The sequence below is a fragment of the Lupinus angustifolius genome, chromosome LG15 (assembly GCF_001865875.1).
Source record: "Lupinus angustifolius cultivar Tanjil chromosome LG15, LupAngTanjil_v1.0, whole genome shotgun sequence".
NCBI classification, from domain to species: Eukaryota; Viridiplantae; Streptophyta; class Magnoliopsida; order Fabales; family Fabaceae; genus Lupinus; species Lupinus angustifolius.
This window is the reverse complement of record NC_032023.1, coordinates 19,688,212-19,706,775: the sequence shown is the minus strand read 5'-3', so window position 1 is coordinate 19,706,775 and position 18,564 is coordinate 19,688,212. Positions and strand designations below refer to the sequence as shown.

The window sequence follows — 18,564 nt, the reverse complement described above, 5'->3', positions numbered from 1 at the left end:
ATATATATATATATGTATGTATATGTATATATATATGTATATATATGTATATGTATATATATGTATATGTATATATATATATATATGTATATATCTCTTAAACTACAAGGGCAATCCAAAATTCAATACAAAGTTTAGCAGTTTAACATCTAGGTGAATACACTCAGTTGAACATAGTAAGAAATGCATCAGTATTTCTTATATTTATTGGTATCATTACAACTATTCAAGCACATAATTCATTACTGTTACATGGGATTGTAGTGTCTATAACTAATAAAATTACATGGACAAATAATGTTTACAAACAACATATCCAATTATAAATCTGGCCAAACACACTTTTCCTAGCTACACCAGTTATGAAACTGAAACAGTGAGCAAAAGCTCTATGTTATAGAGAACCATAATGTTCCATTTTGTATCCTACTCTTGAATGGTAAACAGCTACAGAGATTTCTTCCCATCTTTGGAAAATCCACCATTAGCAATGCATAACAATTTCTTTCAAAGGGTGCTTAGCCAGAGTTACCATGAGAAGAAGCGCCTTGGTTCGCCAGGAAACGAACAACAACACAAGTGATATTGTCAGCACTGCCTCTTTTAGATGCTTCTAACATTAGCATCTTTGCTGCCTCCTCGGCATCCTCGATAGGTTTTACCATAGCAACAGCTTCCTGAAAAAAGCTTGAAATTTGAAGTGAGAGTGAAAAATATGATTTTCTGGCATTTGACTATGTTTTGCAACCAGTGCATTTTACATATATGAGGATCATGCATATCAACCCATCTCTAGAGTGGCAAAATGAGGCACACTTATTTTACAAAAAATTATGGAAATGAAGAATGATAAGAAGGAAAAATAATATAAAATTTCCACAGCTAATTATATACATGAAGCGTTTATCATAAAAATAAAAAAGGTCGGCCAAATGTACGAAGCGTTAACTTGGTGAGATTTGGCCATTTGGGGAGGGTAAATGTATTCTTTTCATAAAAATGCATTTAAAAAAATCTGTAACACCGTATGTTTTTATTTATACGGGTCCCTCCCTCCAACCCTTTCTGGATCCGTCTTTGAATTTATGATGGATTGAAGAAGCACTATAACTATCAAACAGAACAAGTGGAAGAAATGGAAATCATTGCAAACCTCATTTGAGACAACATCCCATAGCCCATCACTGGCCAATATAAGAAACTCGAGAGAGCTGTCAACCTTTTCCTCCTGAAAGACCACAAACATGTTCGGGAACTTAGCTTTACAAAGAAGGCAAGACAGATAAGATTTACGGCCGTGTTAACCACAGTAAAGAAAATTAGTCAGGACAGGGGACATTTATTTTATGTCTATTATATTACAAAAAAGAACAAGCTCTAAGATGCTACTGTACAAGGTTGGTTTGCAGAATAGTTATAAGTAAATAACAATATAAGATTTATTACCTTATACTGTTTCATCAACATAAATCGTGGTAATTTCAAAACACATAAAAAGATCTAACAATTATAATGGCATGCATAAAAATTCATTCGTGCAAATCTGTTAATTCTCTCGATACAGAAAAAAATTGAGTTCCAACATCAGTGAGAAAACATTTGGTAGAATGTTCTTTCCAATCTATGTTTTTCATTTTCTAAGTAGCATCTTTCTCTCCTTTACTTTTAATCTACATTACCAGATTACTAATTATCACTTTATATGCACATAGTGTGAACCATTCACTTAATCATTAACCCTATATAAGCAATGGCTGACATGAATCTTCTACAGCTAAATCAAATATCTCCGAAAGATGATAGCAGACACACCTGGATTTCAGGATCAGCAACAACATACTGCTTCAGGAGTCTATCACCAAATGCACGAGAAACAGCAAGAACACCGCCAACTCTCCAAGTTCCTGAGAATGTCATGTTAAGTTATCAATATTTAGAAACAAGATAAATCTTTAAAATTAAAATATTAAAAAAAAACTAACTATATTGTACCAGCCCACATGACAAAGCCCCCTGCATCTTCAATCCTTTGTCTTTCATCAGTTTGGTCTGGTTTGTGATCTCGAGAAACAGCAATGGCTACAAGAATCCACAATTGGGAGGGAAATATTAAGTAATCATTCAAAAAGGAAGGTTGAAGCGATTCTCTCTGCATGACCTTTGCACCAACGTAAACACACTTAAAATAAACTAACACCCTTTATAATTTATCAATAAAACAATATCAAGATAGCCTTTCACCATAGACTGATAAGCATAGACAAGGATTCTAAATAGTGGCATTTTTTTTTTGTAAATAAATATGAGCTCTTTAGATATCAGAAAATTATAATTCATGTAAAACAATTTCACTGTATAAGTAATTCGCAGCACACATCTAAGGATGTATATAATATACCATGTATGTGTATAAAGCTAATAGGCTTACCATTACCACCCCTGCATATAACAGCTCTGGAGTCCCCAACATTTGCTACAAGCAAGCGGTCACCAACTAGAATGGCAGTGGAAGCAGTTGACCCAGCATCTCTGTTATGACTATGTTCTGATTTCAGAAACTCGGAGTCGGTATGGTTATATGCATCGGCTGTGTGAAAGAAATTTCCACAGGAAACAAATTACTATAGAATTTACCAAATTAGAGAACTTCAGGTAAAAATTTCATGCATCTAAAGTGGGAGATCACATACATATTGCTGATTTGGTGTCAGAAATGAATTTTGGGTGACTAATCAAATTGCTAAACAGGTTTTGCTTGACATACTCAGCAGCACGAACACCACCATGACCTGAAAGAGTTATACACAAGAAATTTGCAACTACTTTCTATTTTTCTGAGTGGATAAGAATATTATCAAGCATAGGTTATATACTTATATTTTGGTATAGCCAACAGGAAATGATTCTTTCATGCTCAAATTTTAGGAAGGAAATACATTCTGATGCCAAATAATTGCTCATGTGGGGCAATAGATGAAGGTTCTAAAGTCATAAAACAGAATACTAAAAAGATAAATTTGGATTAAAGAAAAGGTGAATTAAGCATCTGGAAATTATGCCCACAGAAAGATTGATTAGATGGGCAATCATCAAAGATATTTCCTTGATGGTGTGTAGAAAACAATACTATGGCCAAACAGAATAATCAAACCGTCCACAATTAGATTGAATCGAGGTCAAAGGTGCGATGAGATCACAACTATGAACATATCCCAAATTTCCTCTTTATGTACGTATATTTGAGAAAATCTATGCACAAAATAAGACTAACAATGGAAGACAAGAATACAAAAGCTGGCTATGTATTGTATATGAGCGCATAAAGTATACAAGAGTCTGCATATGGAAGCAAATATACCGGAGATGTAGATGATAGAAAGAAGTAAATATACCATCAAAAACTCCAAAAAGGCCAACGATTTCACCATCAACACCATCAATTCTTGTCTCATAAAAGTCTTCCATTGAAGATCTCCTGCCAGGAGAGCTAGCATACCCATAGCTGAATTTGCCATTCTGGCTGCACACACAAATCATCAAAATCTGTGTCAAAATCCTCTCATAATCTCATTCTTAATAGTTGTATTTAAATGGAAATGCCACAAAAAATTTTCAACACAGCGATACATATACAGCCCCATCTTTTTTTCCTAACCAAGGAATGAACTAAATCAGTAATACAGAAAACTGAATCACACACACAGATAGAAGGACACACATCCTCAACTGAGAAAGAGATATGCAAACATATTAAATTTGATAGAAGGGCGATCAATAAAGATCAAGATAGTACAATGGTGGAGAGAGAACAAAAGGTGAAAAGAACAAACAAGAGAGAGTCATTTGGTGTGGAAAAACAGTACCATATTAACAAATGTCTTGTCAAAGATTTTTTGTTAAACAATGCATAACTCATATTTCCAACATGTATGCTTAATGAATCCTACATATAAAATTCATACGAATGCTCGAATAATACCTGACAGAGTTATGAACATGCAAATCAACAGACCATAGATATAATTGACAGAAATTCTACGAGACAACCAGAACGGGGCGGCTCAATGCATGAGACTCACATCTAGGGAGGGTAGCCTTGCCCCTACAAGCCAAGGGGGCTGCTTTGTGGGGCATTTGAGTCTTTGACCTCCAAATCACAAGGAAACAACAACTCTACCATTGTATCAAGACTCGCCCTCTTTTCAATAGGACAACCAAGTATGAACAAACTTTACCAACAATGGTAAGTATTAAATGCAAGGACCCAAAAAAGAAGAGAAAAAAAAGCATTTTCACCCAATTATAGATCCATAGAAAGATGGATATGTGAAAGAAAGTTAACCTGAGACCCCCACCAGTGACAGGTCCATCATCAGCAGCATGAACCTGGCTTGAAGAGGACAAAACTGAATTGAGATAACCCATCTTACAACAACTTCAATATTCAAAATACCGAGATACTATATCTGTGAAGAAAATGAAGAAACAATAGTACAATTTCTAATTCAGTAATTCCAAGTGATCATAACATTAATGGTGGGTCATTTTGAAATCACTCACTTTCATGTCTAACCTGCATAAACAACACAACAACCCAAAGAAGAAATTGTAATTAATTTCAGAATTCTTGACCAAAGTTGCTCAAAAAGATATAAACTTTAAACATAGATCTTGTTATTATTGCAACTAAAAGCGTAAAGATACTGAATCCAAGGTTGAGCAACAATGAAGATTTGAGAAGAATTATTGAATAAGAGAGAGAGAGAGAGAGGGCATACCTAAGAGAGAGAGAAGAGAGAGAAAAATGGCATGGGAGAGAGAGAATTGGTTTTCTGTTACTTTTCGCTCAAAACACCCCTTAATGTTTGTTCAACAATTCAGCTAAAATGTTCCAACATATCACGATATTATTAATGAAAATTTGTTATATATGTTCTTTTTAAGATAATTGAAATCTTATGTCATGTATTATTAACTTATTTTCTCATTTTCTTAGGTAAAGAACTTGAGCTACCCAATTGTCTCTGAATAAGTATTGTTTATAAAAATTGAATGAATTGTTGCATCGTTAAACCAATATCATGTATGTTACTGAGAACAATTAATCAAAACATAAAATAAAAATATTTAATCAAAACATAAAATACAAATATAAATCAAAATATAAAATAAAAATATTTAATTAAATAATAGATGTGTGATTGATTAATTATTTTATTGTTTAGGTGATTGATTGGGAGCTGTGAAAGGTTGTTTTGATGTGTGATGAAATGATGATAACTAAAGATAGTAGCTTGGTGCATTGTGTTGCTTACACGTTGCCGTATTATGAGCAAAACTTAAATACCACTATTTTTCAATCAACCAATCCTACTCATTTGCTTATTGTGTCACCCCTATATAATGATTTATATGAAAAAATAATTTGTTTATAAGTAAGCTTGTCTTAAGAACAATATATATGGGAAGAGTTTAATTTGGTAGTGTATGGAAAAATGTAATCATGAAATGGTTTATGATTGAATATACCTATGCTAGAGAATATGGGAAATATTCCATTCACCTTGGTTAGAGATAAAATTCAGCGTAGTAAAAATATTTTGTTTTTACGATGACATTTTCATCAAAAATAATTTAGAGTTTAAAATTTATACATCATTAATGTAAAGTTTTTTATACTATCAATATATTATCAACTATTAATTTATATTATTCAATATATGAATGATAGATAATTTGATGTGAGAGTGTAAAAAACATATATAATATAATTATCTTCAGTGAAAGGCACAACCTTAATATACTTTCATTGTGGCAACCTCGGAATCTTTGAGTTGACACAGACTAGTGGTGCTGATGCTATCTTAATTTGACATTTACCTACTTCGTTGTCCCTGTTCATAAGTTCATCATCAACTACATTAATGTTTTATTTTCCCCTCTTATATTCACATGATTAATAACGAGTAATTAATATGATGTGTTACTGGAAAAAAATGTGTTGTCTAAAAAAAATGTCTCAAATTCTATCTCACTAATTAAAAAAATTAAAATGATTGTTTCAATTAAATGATTTAAATATGTTACGTTCTTAATATATTTTTTAAAGTCTGCTATAAATTATTATTTTGATTTCACACTTTTGGTAGTTTGTATAATGTCATTGGTTCGGTGATAGATGCCATAATAATGTGTTGATATTTTGGATTTTGTTCATTACATATATTTGAGTTTTGAATTAATATAACACATTAACACTTAATTATCTGATCTTTTTTGTTTAAATCATATATATTCTCCATCAGATGGAAGCAATTCGTCTTGAGTATATGAAAGTATATTAGAACTCCAGACCTTTGATGAAACTACAATAATTCCACCTCACTTGATTCATATGCTTGTTGGTACTCCTTTAATCTTTGATAAAATCATTTTTAATAGACAATTTAAAATATTTGGCTACATTAATTATTATTTTTATTGAATGGAAAGTTCATAAAATCATTAAATAATCTTAAAAGTTGAAGGTAATTCTGAAAATATAGCTAACTATCACAAATTTAATATTATCAATTCACCATATTACATGAGATTATTACAACAGTATTATGATATTAATTATATTCCGTCTTTTTATATAGCTAACTATTATCTTCCGTCTTTTTATATTAATTCAAAATCTTATATATATTAATTATTTTTTTACAAAAACATATTTACATGAATAAATTGGAAAGATAAAGTTATTCATTAATTAAAAAGAGAAATAAATGAATTCAATTAGTAGAAAACAAATTTAATATATATATAATTGTTGAGAATTGTGATAACATTATTATATTTTATCTTTCATGTACGAACTAGAGTTATTGGTCTAATAAGATAATGCTTCGTTTAATTAGAAAGCGAATGACACATATTAATAGAGACAAACACGAACCACGAAATGATGGGTAAAACCACCGGTGGGAATACTTTACTTTAGGTGTTACTTAACTTAATACTTAATTACTCGAAGGCTTAAAAAAACTATTCTAATTTGGAAGTACTAAACGAAACGAAACCCTGGTTGTTTGGTTTGGGAATTTGGAGGAATATAGAATGGCGAAGGAGCATTTCTCATTGACGCGACCATGGATCCATGACACAGTACCTTTATTACTCGTTATTCTAATCGCAGTTCATGTCCTCGCCATGGTGATTCTTCTTCTCCTCACATATTTCTTTCATTTTTCTGATTTCTAATCTAATCATTCCAATTTTGTTTACTATATGTAGGTGTATTGGATTTATAAGTTAGCCACACAGAAACAACCACAACAGAGGAGAAAGTCTCATTGATGGAGAAGGTTCGTCAACCCTACACACACTGTAATTAATTACTCATGTTATTAATCATTGATCGCAGTATTTAAAAATTGAACTAGTGCAAATGGATTGGTTTGAAGTTTAATTTCTCAAGTTTGTACTATTGATTATGCTGCTAGTGGTTTTAAATTTTAATGTATATGATGTCATGTAGTGTAACTTTGTAACAACAACTTTTGAATCGACCAAATTTGTTGGGTTCCCCTTCTCATTTGATCTACTCTGCAATTTGATGTATACCTCTGCATTCTGATATATCAGAATGTATGAGCTAAAATATATGATAGAAATAACTAAATTAAAATCGTGCTCCAAAAATTAAATCAACACAGACTAGTGAGATTTTCTCTAACCAGATTGAGATTATTGTTGTTAAGGTATATAATTCATGTGAATGCTTCTTTCTCTACTAACTTCTATATAGTTTGCCTATCACCTATAGGATTGATTGCATTGGTTTAGCTGTGAGCACTGAGCTGTGATTTTGGTTCAAATTCTGGTTCTACCTTTTAGGCCTGGTAGTTTTACTTTTTTTTTGGGTGTGAATTAGTGTTGTTTAATGATGAGAAGCATGCATGAGGAAATAAGAAATGCCAAATTTCGGCAGGGTATACTGTATGATCAGATGAACTTGTTTGAGAAATAATTTGGTGTTATTTATAAAACCTGCAAAAGTAACCCATTTTGGCACCAGTATGTTGTGAGCATGTGATGCTCTTTTCTGATGTGGGAAGAAAAATTACAGTCGTGGAGGATAGACTATCGGATAGCTGTGTGCACCTTTAACTTTAAGAATTAGAGTTTTGAGAGCTTTACCTTTTAAAGTTTAGTACTAACCAGAGGTTGTTTACTTCCATGTAATTCCAAAGTTCTGTTGTGGTAAAAGGAAAAATTTCCATGGAATATGGTCAAGCCTCAACTGAGCTCAGGTTTTATTAAGTTTATGTTTTAACTTTTAAGTGTTGAAGATCCATACCATGTCAGAGAAATAGTCTGGCTTTATTTACCATGATTTTCAAGCCACATGCTAACCTCAATTTTAGATGTATAGAAAGACACAAGATACCGAAGATTGACCTTAAGTTTGAAATTATGAAATTCAAGTTGGCAGTGTCATATATTTAGGGTGTTCAGTAGCCTCATTAGCTTATTCAAGAAATAGGTGAGAGTGTAATGTGCACTGATAAAGTTCCAGAATGAAGTAGGCAAAACTGTTAAAGATTTTTATGAATCAGCCTAGTGAGCAATTGTTAGTGATATGGGTGATAGGTTTCTAAGTTTTGCCTTTGAATTTGTGTTAAACGAAGTTATTTCATGTCTATATAGGGGGGGTGGGGGTGACTTGGTATTGCAATCAGGTAATTTCTAGGCCAGGTTGTCTTTACTTTGACTAGTCGATCTCGCTTGTCTGGTCAAAGGTAGCTCATCCTCGCGAGACTAATTCATAAGAATATTCTTTGCACCCTAACCCTAAGTAATGGTAGCCTAACCCTATGTAATTTATTTACAACTCCATCATGCATTATTCTCGCTTCAAATGCTCATCAAGTGCCAACCCAACCCGTTGAGGTTTATGTCTACAGGGGTCATGCTTTATGACCTTAGTTCCTTAACATATGTTGAGATTTTAGCTAGTATTGTTATCTAATTAAGATGTCGTTGCTTGAGTTTTTGTTTTTATCGCCGTGTTGCATTTTTTCCAGACTTATCTAGTGATTCTAGACAATCTAGTGTTTTCGGAAATTTAATTGTGGTATTTCGATACTAAGGCTTTTCAGCTTATGCGATTAACTGTTGCCATTGTTTTTTAATAACAGGCACCATATGCAGTTTTTATGGCCGTGAACTAATTTTCAACTTTCTTCAATCAGAGCTGTAAGGTTAACATATCTGTGTGACACTAGATTCTATGATAAAGAGTTGAGTCAGCTATCTCAAGCTTGGCTTATTTGTAGTTAACTTCAGAAGCAGCCTGTAGTCTGTATTATCTATTTTGTGTATGCTGTGGACTAGGTTGGACATGTTTCCTTTGATAGCCCTATAAAGGCACTACTGATCATTTGTTGAATTGACAACTGACTGAACTGAGAAACCAAAATTAAACATCTATCCAGCAAAGAAATTTATTATTTTGCAATCTATGTTCTACTGCTAATGCAATAACAAGTTACCTACCTGCAAGGAAGGCAATTTTGCTGCTGAATGCCTTGTGAAATTGGCATTTCATAGAATCCGAAAACTTAAATTTTGATCATCTACTCTCGGTCTTATAAGATTATTGAAATGGATCAAGGTTTTAGCAGAGTCTCTTCATTACTAAAATTTACTGTTAAACAGGATGGGGAGTGGAATACATTCTGCATATGGAGGAAGCAAAGAGAGATTCTAGCCACTTTGCCTACAATGTTAGGCAAAGTTGTGTGCCTGAAAAACATGGACGGAACGCTGGGGTATATGTTACCAAGCCTGAAAGAATGAGGTGTCCATATTGATAGTTCCCCTATTAGTCCAGTGATATAATTAGTTAAAGCCAAGCAGCAGTAGGAATCCCATTAGACTGAAAATTGTGATATTGATTTGAAGATATGCCTCATGCCTATGTCTTTGGATATTGATCCCATATGCCATATACACCAGGGCTGGCTAGTAAGTTCATTCTGGCCATAATTCTGAATCATAAGGGAGGATTTACTCCTATAGTAAAAGCACATAGCTATCCACTGTATACAGTTAAGGGTAGAAACAAGTCAGGTCGTCTATTAGGGACCTATTATCTGACCTATAATAGGCTAGGTCAGGCCAGATTTTTTTCATGAACAAGTCATACTCAGACTTTCTAAAAAACTTGTTTAGCTTAAGAGGTCAGATCAAACTCAAGCTCCTATATGCTATATATGCTGGGTCTGATTAAGGCAAAGTCTAAGTTAGTACCCCACATACAGAGTATTACATATCTTTGTTAAAACTCAGAGCTGGACTTGGTAGACATTGCCAGAAGACTAAGTTCTCAATTATTCTGTATACCAACGCCATGATGATGCACTTTTCGAAAATCATTGTTCTTTATTCCTATGGCAGATCATTTACGCTGTTCCATGTGGGTCTTTAGGCCAGCCATTTTAGTTGCATGATGGTTTGGTGAGAATCATTTGGGGTGGTTTTCCTTGATTAACTAAAAAGCATAGTCGTCTCTTTTTATGGGAGGTGGAGGTTGGTATAATTTACGAGTTTACCTATCTCAAAAATCTTATTTGATAATACATTCTAGTATCTAAATATAGTTCAAAGGTATATCTAAATCAATATTTAATGTTTTAATTTCAAATAAAGCAAATATAAAATATGATCATCAGACAATCACTTGCTTTATTATGTAAAATTAGCAAGTATCCAACAACATGCAAAAGTTTATATTTTGATGCAACATTAATGTATATTCTTTGTCAAGTGGAGATGTTATAAATTTTATTAGAATTTACTTGAAGTCCTTGCAAATTGTAAGCATTTGAGAGGTTGGTTGGTTGAGAGTTTAACAAACAAGTAACACCTTCAGTTTTTTTATTTATAAATAAGATAGATATTGAACGTAATTATATTGGTAATCTTAAGAGATGAATGCAATTTTCCCGTTTGATTTTCTTTGTCCCTTGTTATGGTAATATGAAAACAACAAAAGGAGGTTCGACAAGGAAACTTTTCCGTAATGATGTTACGCTTAGCTGGTTTGTTTGTCTCGGCATGTTACTATACTTACTGCCACGTACTTTAGTGACTCCTCTTAATGAACCGCTGGAAACATTTGGAAGAGAAAAGGATGTAAGCCCGAACAGTGTACAAGATTTATACATTGTCATTATATCATTCACCATTGATGTTTAATTATTGTTGATTTTTTAAAAAAAGTAATCTAAATGAAAGGTGAATGATAATGTGCATATGTAAAAAAATTTATACTATCGGTGTACAGATTTTACACTATATTTAGAATGCTTACTATCGTTTATTTTTAAGTTGGAGTTGTCATATGAAACTACTACATCAGCCTCAAAAATAAAGATATGTGAAAATGAAAAAGAACAAAACTTAATGCTTAGGTTATATATTCTTCTTTATGGTTGCTTAATACACAGAATAAAAAATTATTGAAAATAGTCAAAATACTATATTTTGGCTAAATTATCTTTATCCTTTTCTTAAGAGAGAAAGACGGAAGTGTTAAAAAACCAATAAAAGATTTAAACCTCATACAGAAAATAATAACTCATATATAGTATTTCTTACTTAGATATACATACTAATTGCCAAAGGCAAATTTATTGTTTATAGATAAAAATTAAATTGAAATATTCTATTCACACAAATAAGTAAATTGAAATCTCCTGTTCGTCTTTATATATAAGAAACTTAGATGAATCACGTTCCATTTCAAAGCTGTAAAGTGTAAACAAAACAACTGTAGACAGTAATGTCTCACCATATAATTATAATATAAATAAATTTGCCACAGAGTATTCTCATGAGGTCAAAGAATTTAGAATATCATATAAAGTAAACATTAACAATATTAAGTGAAAAATATCAAATACTTTAGATTAGTTAATTAAACTGGAAAAAGTTCACCAAGAAAACCCTTTTATAGAAACAAATATTCACAATATTTTTTTATATAAAAAATTACTAAATCGGAGGGCAACAAAAGTGGCAGTGACCGACTCAGATGAACTCAGAAGGAAGATATGTAATTAGTTATAAAAACATTTAATATGTATACATTGATAGTGTAATAATTTTTTACATTATCAGTAATTATATACTATTAGTTTGTTAATTATTATAAATTCTCAAATAAAAGTAATATAAATCAATAGTGGATAATAAACTGATAATGTAGAATAGTTTTTACAGTCGGTATCTAGATTTTAAATTCTTAATAAAACTTATTTAATGTAAAATGATTAAAAAATATCAACAAACGTGTAAATATTCGATATTAAATAAATAAATGGTTTGCTATTGATTTTCTTTATAGAGGCGTGTGCTAATGATTAATGACTGAAAGAAAGAAAAAAAGAAATAGCGCGTTCCATTGGCATTATCGTAGTTTCGGTAAAATAGAAGGGTATTTATGTTTTGTCCCTGCTTCATATTCCAAAAATCGAGAATTCATAAGCACGAGTAGTAGTTATTCACCTTGTGCTGCGTGCAGTGTAACACTTTAATCATTTTGTATTATCTTCCATTCATTCATTTTCATTCATGCATTCCACCAACCACATTAGCCGGAGCTCCGGCTCCGATTCCGGATCCGCCGATTGGATCTCTGATACTATCCACGGTGGATCTCTCCGCCATGTCGACCTCAACACCGGCACCAACGGCTGGGCTTCTCCTCCCGGCGACGTTTTCAACCTCCGCTCCAAATCTTACTTTACCAAACGCCACAAATCCCCTGCCGGCGACTACCTCCTCTCTCCCGCCGGCATGGACTGGCTCAAGTCCACCGCCAAGCTCGACAACGTTCTCTCACGCGCAGACAATCGCGTCGCCAACGCGCTCCGAAGATCTCAAGCCAATAATAACTCTATGAAGAGCTTCATCTTCGCAGTGAATCTACAAATTCCAGGTAAAGAACACCACAGCGCGGTTTTCTATTACGCAACAGAAGAACCAATTCCATCCGGTTCGCTCTTAGGCCGGTTCGTTGAAGGAGACGATAACTTCAGGAACCAGCGGTTCAAGTTAGTGAACCGGATTGTGAAAGGACCGTGGATTTTGAAGAAAGCGGTGGGGAATTATAGCGCGTGCTTGTTAGGGAAGGCGTTAACGTGCAATTACCATAAAGGACCTAACTATTTAGAGATTGACATTGATATCGGAAGCAGCGCAATCGCGAACGCGATTTTGCACCTTGCGTTAGGGTATGTGACGAGTGTGACAATTGATATGGGATTCGTGGTGGAGGCGCAAGCGGAGGAGGAGTTGCCGGAGAAGTTGATAGGAGCTGTTAGGGTTTGCCAGATGGAGATGTCGTCGGCAACGGTTGTTGATGCGCCGCCACTACAGACGCCGCGTGGGATAGGATGCAACAAGGTGAATCATCATAATAAATCTTAGTGGTAATAAAAAATTAACCTATTTAATATTCTATTTTGAGTTATGATTTAATGATTTTCAGCAGTTCAATTTGGATTCTGCTTAAAATCTTTCTGAGTTCTCATCTCGCTTGTTACTATTGGTGAATAGAGTAATAAAATTATTGACCGAAAATTGGGTTCTATTGCAAAATTTCTGTGACTGGGTTTCACTTATTTTGTTTTTTGCTCCCTCAATCTTGGTATATAAGTTGAAGAAATGAAGAAAAACTATAATAACCATGTCATTTTGATGCCAGAGTGAGATAAATAGAGCCGTTTTGATAGCAAATTAAGAAATTAAAATAAGTTAAAACTTAAAAGTAGAAAAGAATATCTTTCTTTTGCCTATTTTTTTAAAGAAAAATATATCTATATCTACTCATATTGTAGGAGTTTTATACATAATTAGTTAATCATTCACAATTCATTTTTTAATAATAATTGACTTTTAAAAAGTATTTTATATTAATGGTGCATCAAAATCACACTCAATTTTTTATTAATCCTTGATAGATTTTGTGCATGTCTTAATTTATTTATTTTGGCAAACATAACTATTAGTAGACTAAAATATTTTTAATGATAGACCATGCATTAATGGCATCAATGCATCACAATTTTATCCTAATTTACCAATAAATAAAGCTTAGTGCGGTTAAGAAATTACTGTTGTGTGTATAATGCATCACGTCGTGTAAATCATAAAAAATGTTAATAATGCATCAAAATTGAATCCTTATCCACCAATAAAGCTTAGTGCGGTTAAAAATGTTAACATTTAGAGCTTTAATCTTTATTGTTTATATAAAAAAGAGACTATTTGTAAAGACCAAATCCAAAAACATTATTTAGTTTGTAAAAATAAAATTCACATCAGTGTTTTCTACTCCTTAACATGTTACTTTTCAGTTGTCCAGCTCGGGACATCTTTGGTCCATACACAAACATTAAATCCCTATTTCTTTGTTTAATCTGAAAATGACAATTTAAAAGAATAAAGAAAAGATGTTCGAGATAGATGTGGAAGCTTGTTTTAGTGGGAGAAAAATATTAGGTAAGTGCATCACATTAGGTAACTTGACTTTACAGCTTATTTTATATCTGCTTGGTGTGGAGTGAAATTTTAGATGGTTATAATTTGCATACTATAACGTCGTATTACGCTACTTAAGCTATTATTTAATGTGTGATGCAAGGACTTTGGAATTGGCAAGCTATTATTTAAACATATTTATGCGTCAATATGTTTAAAATACATCTTAACATTTAGATTACCCTACAGATGTCAAATAATAATTTAAATGACAGAACTGCTAATTAAGAATTAGTGGATTATGAGTGATTACTGATTAGTCAGTGAATGGAATCACAATCACGGTGGAAAGTAGCATGAAGCATTGCACGTTTTCAACTCTTGAAATGAAGACATGTTTTATATTTTAAGAAATGAGGTGGCTCAGATGTGATTGAATAACAAAAGAATAAATGATAATAATTGTATAGGTGTGAGGTGATTTAAGTGTAACTGAGATCTTCTTCTCAACTTGAGCTGTGTTGCAAAGGGGACCAAAGAGTGCTTTGAATGCATCAGCTGAGAATTTTATCATCAAGATTGAAAGACCCTTTCTTTCAAAGGTGACCATTGAGCGATTATTGCTATTTTATTCGTCCACCATTATCATACATAATGTTTAGAATATATTTTAGCTTTTAAGTAGTGTTGGCTGTGATAGACAAAAGTGGTTGAGAACCATGTGGTTTACTTGGTAGCATTTATATACACTGACTACTTGTTCGGGCCAATTATCACTTTAGTTATATCTTTCTTTAATTCATATTAAGGGCCCCAGAGCTTATGTGCAAAATATTGAACCAATTTTCCATTTCATGAACGGATGTAAAAGCAGTTGCAAATTGCAATCTACCTGCAGAAGCATTCAGGGTAGTAGAATAAGACCAGACTCACCCTATTAAACAAGATAATGAACCTTTTTTCTGCAACATATTATAAAACTGTAGATATTTTTTTGCAATAATGAGCCCATCAAATATATTTATCACGACCCTCTAAAGAGTAAATTGAATTCAGAAATAAAGCCAATGAATGAATAAGAAAAAAAAACTAGTTAATTCAATGAAGCAAGTACTTATATCTTGTCTCACGGGGAGAAAAATCAACAAGTTTAACCTGCATTTGATAATCTATATATCTACTATATTCAGTGGTACGCAAGGCTAACAAGGATGTGACTATAAAAGAATAAGATACGACTCCACTGGGGATCGAACCCAGAATCTCTGGTTCCGTAGACCAGCGCCTTATCCATTGGGCCATGGAGTCTTCATGTTACTAGAAAAAAGATATAATTTAATCAAACATACCACCTCAGGTGTAGATGGACTAATTTCAGGTGAAGCCCGAACTTCCATGAACCTATTGAAGTTATCGAATGGTTTTGTGTGATTTAAGGGGATGTCGAACGGGAGTTGTCCCCCACTTTGTACCACTCCATGTACCATGAGCTTATGATTTGTCAGAAAAATATTTAATAATTAAATTTTAACTTAAATATATTTTTTCTGACCAATCACATGTCCATAGGACATGAGTGACACAATATATGTGACAGCAGATATGTACCTATGTCGAACATGGATCTTCTATCCCAAGAGGACCCTGTCTTGATGTCTATCCAATGAAGTATCACCAAATAATATAAAAATATTATTTTACATTTTTATAATTTTTTCTTTATTGGGAGATGTCAGGTTAATTCACATAATACATGAATACACCTTAATAACCCCAGTATATTTTATGCAGAACACTTTCAAACTTCTCCTTAGGAACAACAAGGACATTGTCCACAACTATAATGTTGGCAAACCATCATGAATTTCTTCCAAAGTTGTTACCTTATAATGCCAAAGTTATGTTCAATGACAGGTTTCTGTTTGCATTTGATAAGAAGAACTTTTTCGTCCATAGTGATAGAATTGGATTTGATCATAAATAAAAGTATTGAGAGAAAATGAAGAATGTCATTTGGTTAATGCTATGAGATCAAATGCAGCAGTGTGCAGCATAGAGAAGGATGATGAACAATTGGCTCAAGTTGATGATAATGCTGATTTTATTGCTACTGTTAATCAAGCATTGAGTTCTGTCATTCTTGACTTGTATGCATTCTGTTTTATGTTGTATGCATTCTGTTTTAAGTTGATGTTAGGTAAGTTAGTTAATTCTGTTAGGATGTTTAAAGGGAAAATTCTGTTTTTCTGTTTTGCTTGTGAATCAAGCAATAGTTAGTTGGTGATTGTTCTTTAAATAGGAGCTTAAGTCTCCTTCAATAATAAGAAGAATTAAGAGAGGTAATTCATTGATAAGATTTCCAAGTTATATGGTATCAGGAGCAATTCTCACCGCTGTGCAAGTCATCTTCTTCAACAAATCAACAACAACAAGGCAAACATCCTCCTCACATTAAAACGTCTGCACATGGAGAATCCTCCCAACCCTTAGCTTGGGCAAATGATACAATCCAACTCTAACTACAATGATATTCAGAACCCCTACTACCTACATCCAGGAGAGAGTCCCGGGGCTACTCTTATCACCCCTCCACTTGATGGCAATAACTATGTCTCTTGGAGCAGGGCAATGAAAAGGGCACTAAGATCCAAGAACAAATTTAAATTTGTTGATGGAACAATCAGTGAACCAAAACAGCAAGATGCATATTATGATGCATGGGATCGATGCAACACAATGATCCTTTCTTGGATTGCAAGGTGTCTTACTCCTCAAATTGGACAAAGCACCGTATACATAGATAGCGCTTATGAGCCATGGCAAGATTTGAAGGAAAGGTTCTCCAAGGGAGATCACTTTCGAATGTCTGATGCACTACAAGAATTGCATTCTATTAGGCAGGGAGACAGAAACATCTCAGCATACTTCACAGACTTGAAAACTCTATGGGAAGAATTAGAATCTTTGAGGCCTATGACTTTATGCTCATGTCAACCAAGATGCAGTTGTGACATGATCAAGATTCTAAAGAGTTACAGGGAAAATGAATACGTTATTTGCTTCCTAAAGGGATTAAACGAGGAATTTAATACAACAAAGGCGCAAATTTTGTTGATGGAGCCACTTCCTTTGATAAACAAGGCCTTCTCATTACTCCAACAACAAGAGAGACCACAAACAGAACACAATTCAATAAACTCGAAAGTATTGTTCAATAGCACTGACAGAAGAATCCAACCTAGCATGAACAATTCTAGGCAACAACAATGGAAGTCCAAGCCAACTATGCAGAAGGGAGGATACACACAAGGAAGGAGCAGAGGTGCATGGAGAGGATACAACAATTCAAGGACAAATGGATCAAAACTCTGCACATACTGTGGAAGAGATAACCATACGGTTGATACATGTTATTTTAAGCACGGATTCCCTCCAAACTCACAAGGGAGCAGAGCTAGCCAAGAAAGTGGATTGGTTAACAATGCCATCGCAAATGATGCCTCAGATCTCAAAGGGATCATGGAAGGACAAGAAGAGGAGCAAAGAAAGAAGACAAGCTTTAATTTTGGACCACAACAATATGCACAATTGACCTCATTACTTAAAAGTGTTGGTGAACCTAAAGCCATTAATGAAGCAGACTGCAGTCACAAAGTAAATCAGCTGAGCATGAGGCCCTTTGACATTAGCAAAATTGATCAAAGCCAAGAAAGACAGGACCTCACAGGTAACACTTCACTCTGGATTCTGGACACAGGGGCAACAAATCATGTGTGCCCTGATTTGTCCATATTTGATGCATTCCATAAAATTAAACCTATCACAGTGAGCCTACCAAATGGTTCCTCTGTGCAAGCCAATTATGCAGGCACCATCATATTTTCTGAATACTTCATACTGCATGATGTCCTGCTCATACCTGAATTTGCCTTCAACTTGATATCTGTGTGCAAGCTTACTAAATTTATGAAGTGTAGGCTAATCTTTGATGATTTGAAATGTGAAATCCAGGATATGACTACCTCGAAG

At 33.5% G+C, this 18,564-nt stretch overlaps 3 protein-coding genes, 1 long non-coding RNA gene and 1 other non-coding gene across 6 annotated transcripts in view; 3 read left to right on the top strand and 2 right to left on the bottom strand.

Moving 5' to 3' along the window:
• Window positions 263–4,878, bottom strand: LOC109328371 (probable protein phosphatase 2C 59). Of its 2 annotated transcripts, none has more exons than XM_019561808.1 (9): window positions 4,779–4,878; window positions 4,343–4,573; window positions 3,393–3,520; window positions 2,691–2,789; window positions 2,429–2,587; window positions 1,993–2,079; window positions 1,813–1,904; window positions 1,154–1,228; window positions 263–677 (listed from the first exon to the last, which is right to left on the bottom strand). In XM_019561808.1, exons 2-9 carry the CDS (start codon window positions 4,423–4,425, stop codon window positions 519–521), a joined length of 882 nt encoding a protein of 293 aa, XP_019417353.1. In that variant the 5' UTR covers window positions 4,426–4,573; window positions 4,779–4,878; the 3' UTR covers window positions 263–518. The 2 variants fall into 2 exon arrangements, with proteins under 2 accessions (XP_019417353.1, XP_019417354.1); XM_019561809.1 differs by having other exon boundaries at window positions 4,343–4,466; window positions 4,779–4,796.
• LOC109328372 lies at window positions 7,003–9,516 on the top strand. Its single transcript, XR_002105434.1, has 3 exons — window positions 7,003–7,197; window positions 7,279–7,349; window positions 9,186–9,516. It is a non-coding gene; the product is annotated as an uncharacterized LOC109328372 (long non-coding RNA).
• On the top strand, window positions 12,520–13,652 carry LOC109327271 (protein ENHANCED DISEASE RESISTANCE 2-like). The gene has a single exon (XM_019560340.1). The coding sequence runs from the start codon at window positions 12,625–12,627 to the stop codon at window positions 13,480–13,482; it is 858 nt and encodes a 285-aa protein (XP_019415885.1). The 5' UTR covers window positions 12,520–12,624; the 3' UTR covers window positions 13,483–13,652.
• TRNAR-ACG lies at window positions 15,771–15,843 on the bottom strand. The gene has a single exon. It is a non-coding gene; the product is annotated as a tRNA-Arg (tRNA).
• Window positions 16,561–18,564, top strand: part of LOC109327761 — a 2,363-nt gene continuing 359 nt past the window's right edge. The window contains exons 1-2 of the mRNA XM_019560913.1: window positions 16,561–16,732; window positions 17,093–18,480. Of these exons, the coding sequence (XP_019416458.1) occupies window positions 16,561–16,732; window positions 17,093–18,480 (1,560 nt within the window). The remainder of the gene's footprint in view (window positions 16,733–17,092; window positions 18,481–18,564) is intronic.

What these genes read in the sequence shown, in the direction of transcription:
- LOC109328371 (XM_019561808.1), bottom strand. Translation starts at nt 4,425, where the DNA reads ATGGGTTATCTCAATTCAGTTTTGTCCTCTTCAAGCCAGGTTCATGCT. An exon ending in GTCACTGGTGGGGGTCTCAG is followed by an intron (nt 3,521 to 4,342) that starts GTTAACTTTCTT and finishes TTGTGTGTGCAG; the next exon opens with CCAGAATGGCAAATTCAGCT. An exon ending in GGGATGTTGTCTCAAATGAG is followed by an intron (nt 678 to 1,153) that starts GTTTGCAATGAT and finishes AGCTTTTTTCAG; the next exon opens with GAAGCTGTTGCTATGGTAAA.
- LOC109327271 (XM_019560340.1), top strand. Translation starts at nt 12,625, where the DNA reads ATGCATTCCACCAACCACATTAGCCGGAGCTCCGGCTCCGATTCCGGA.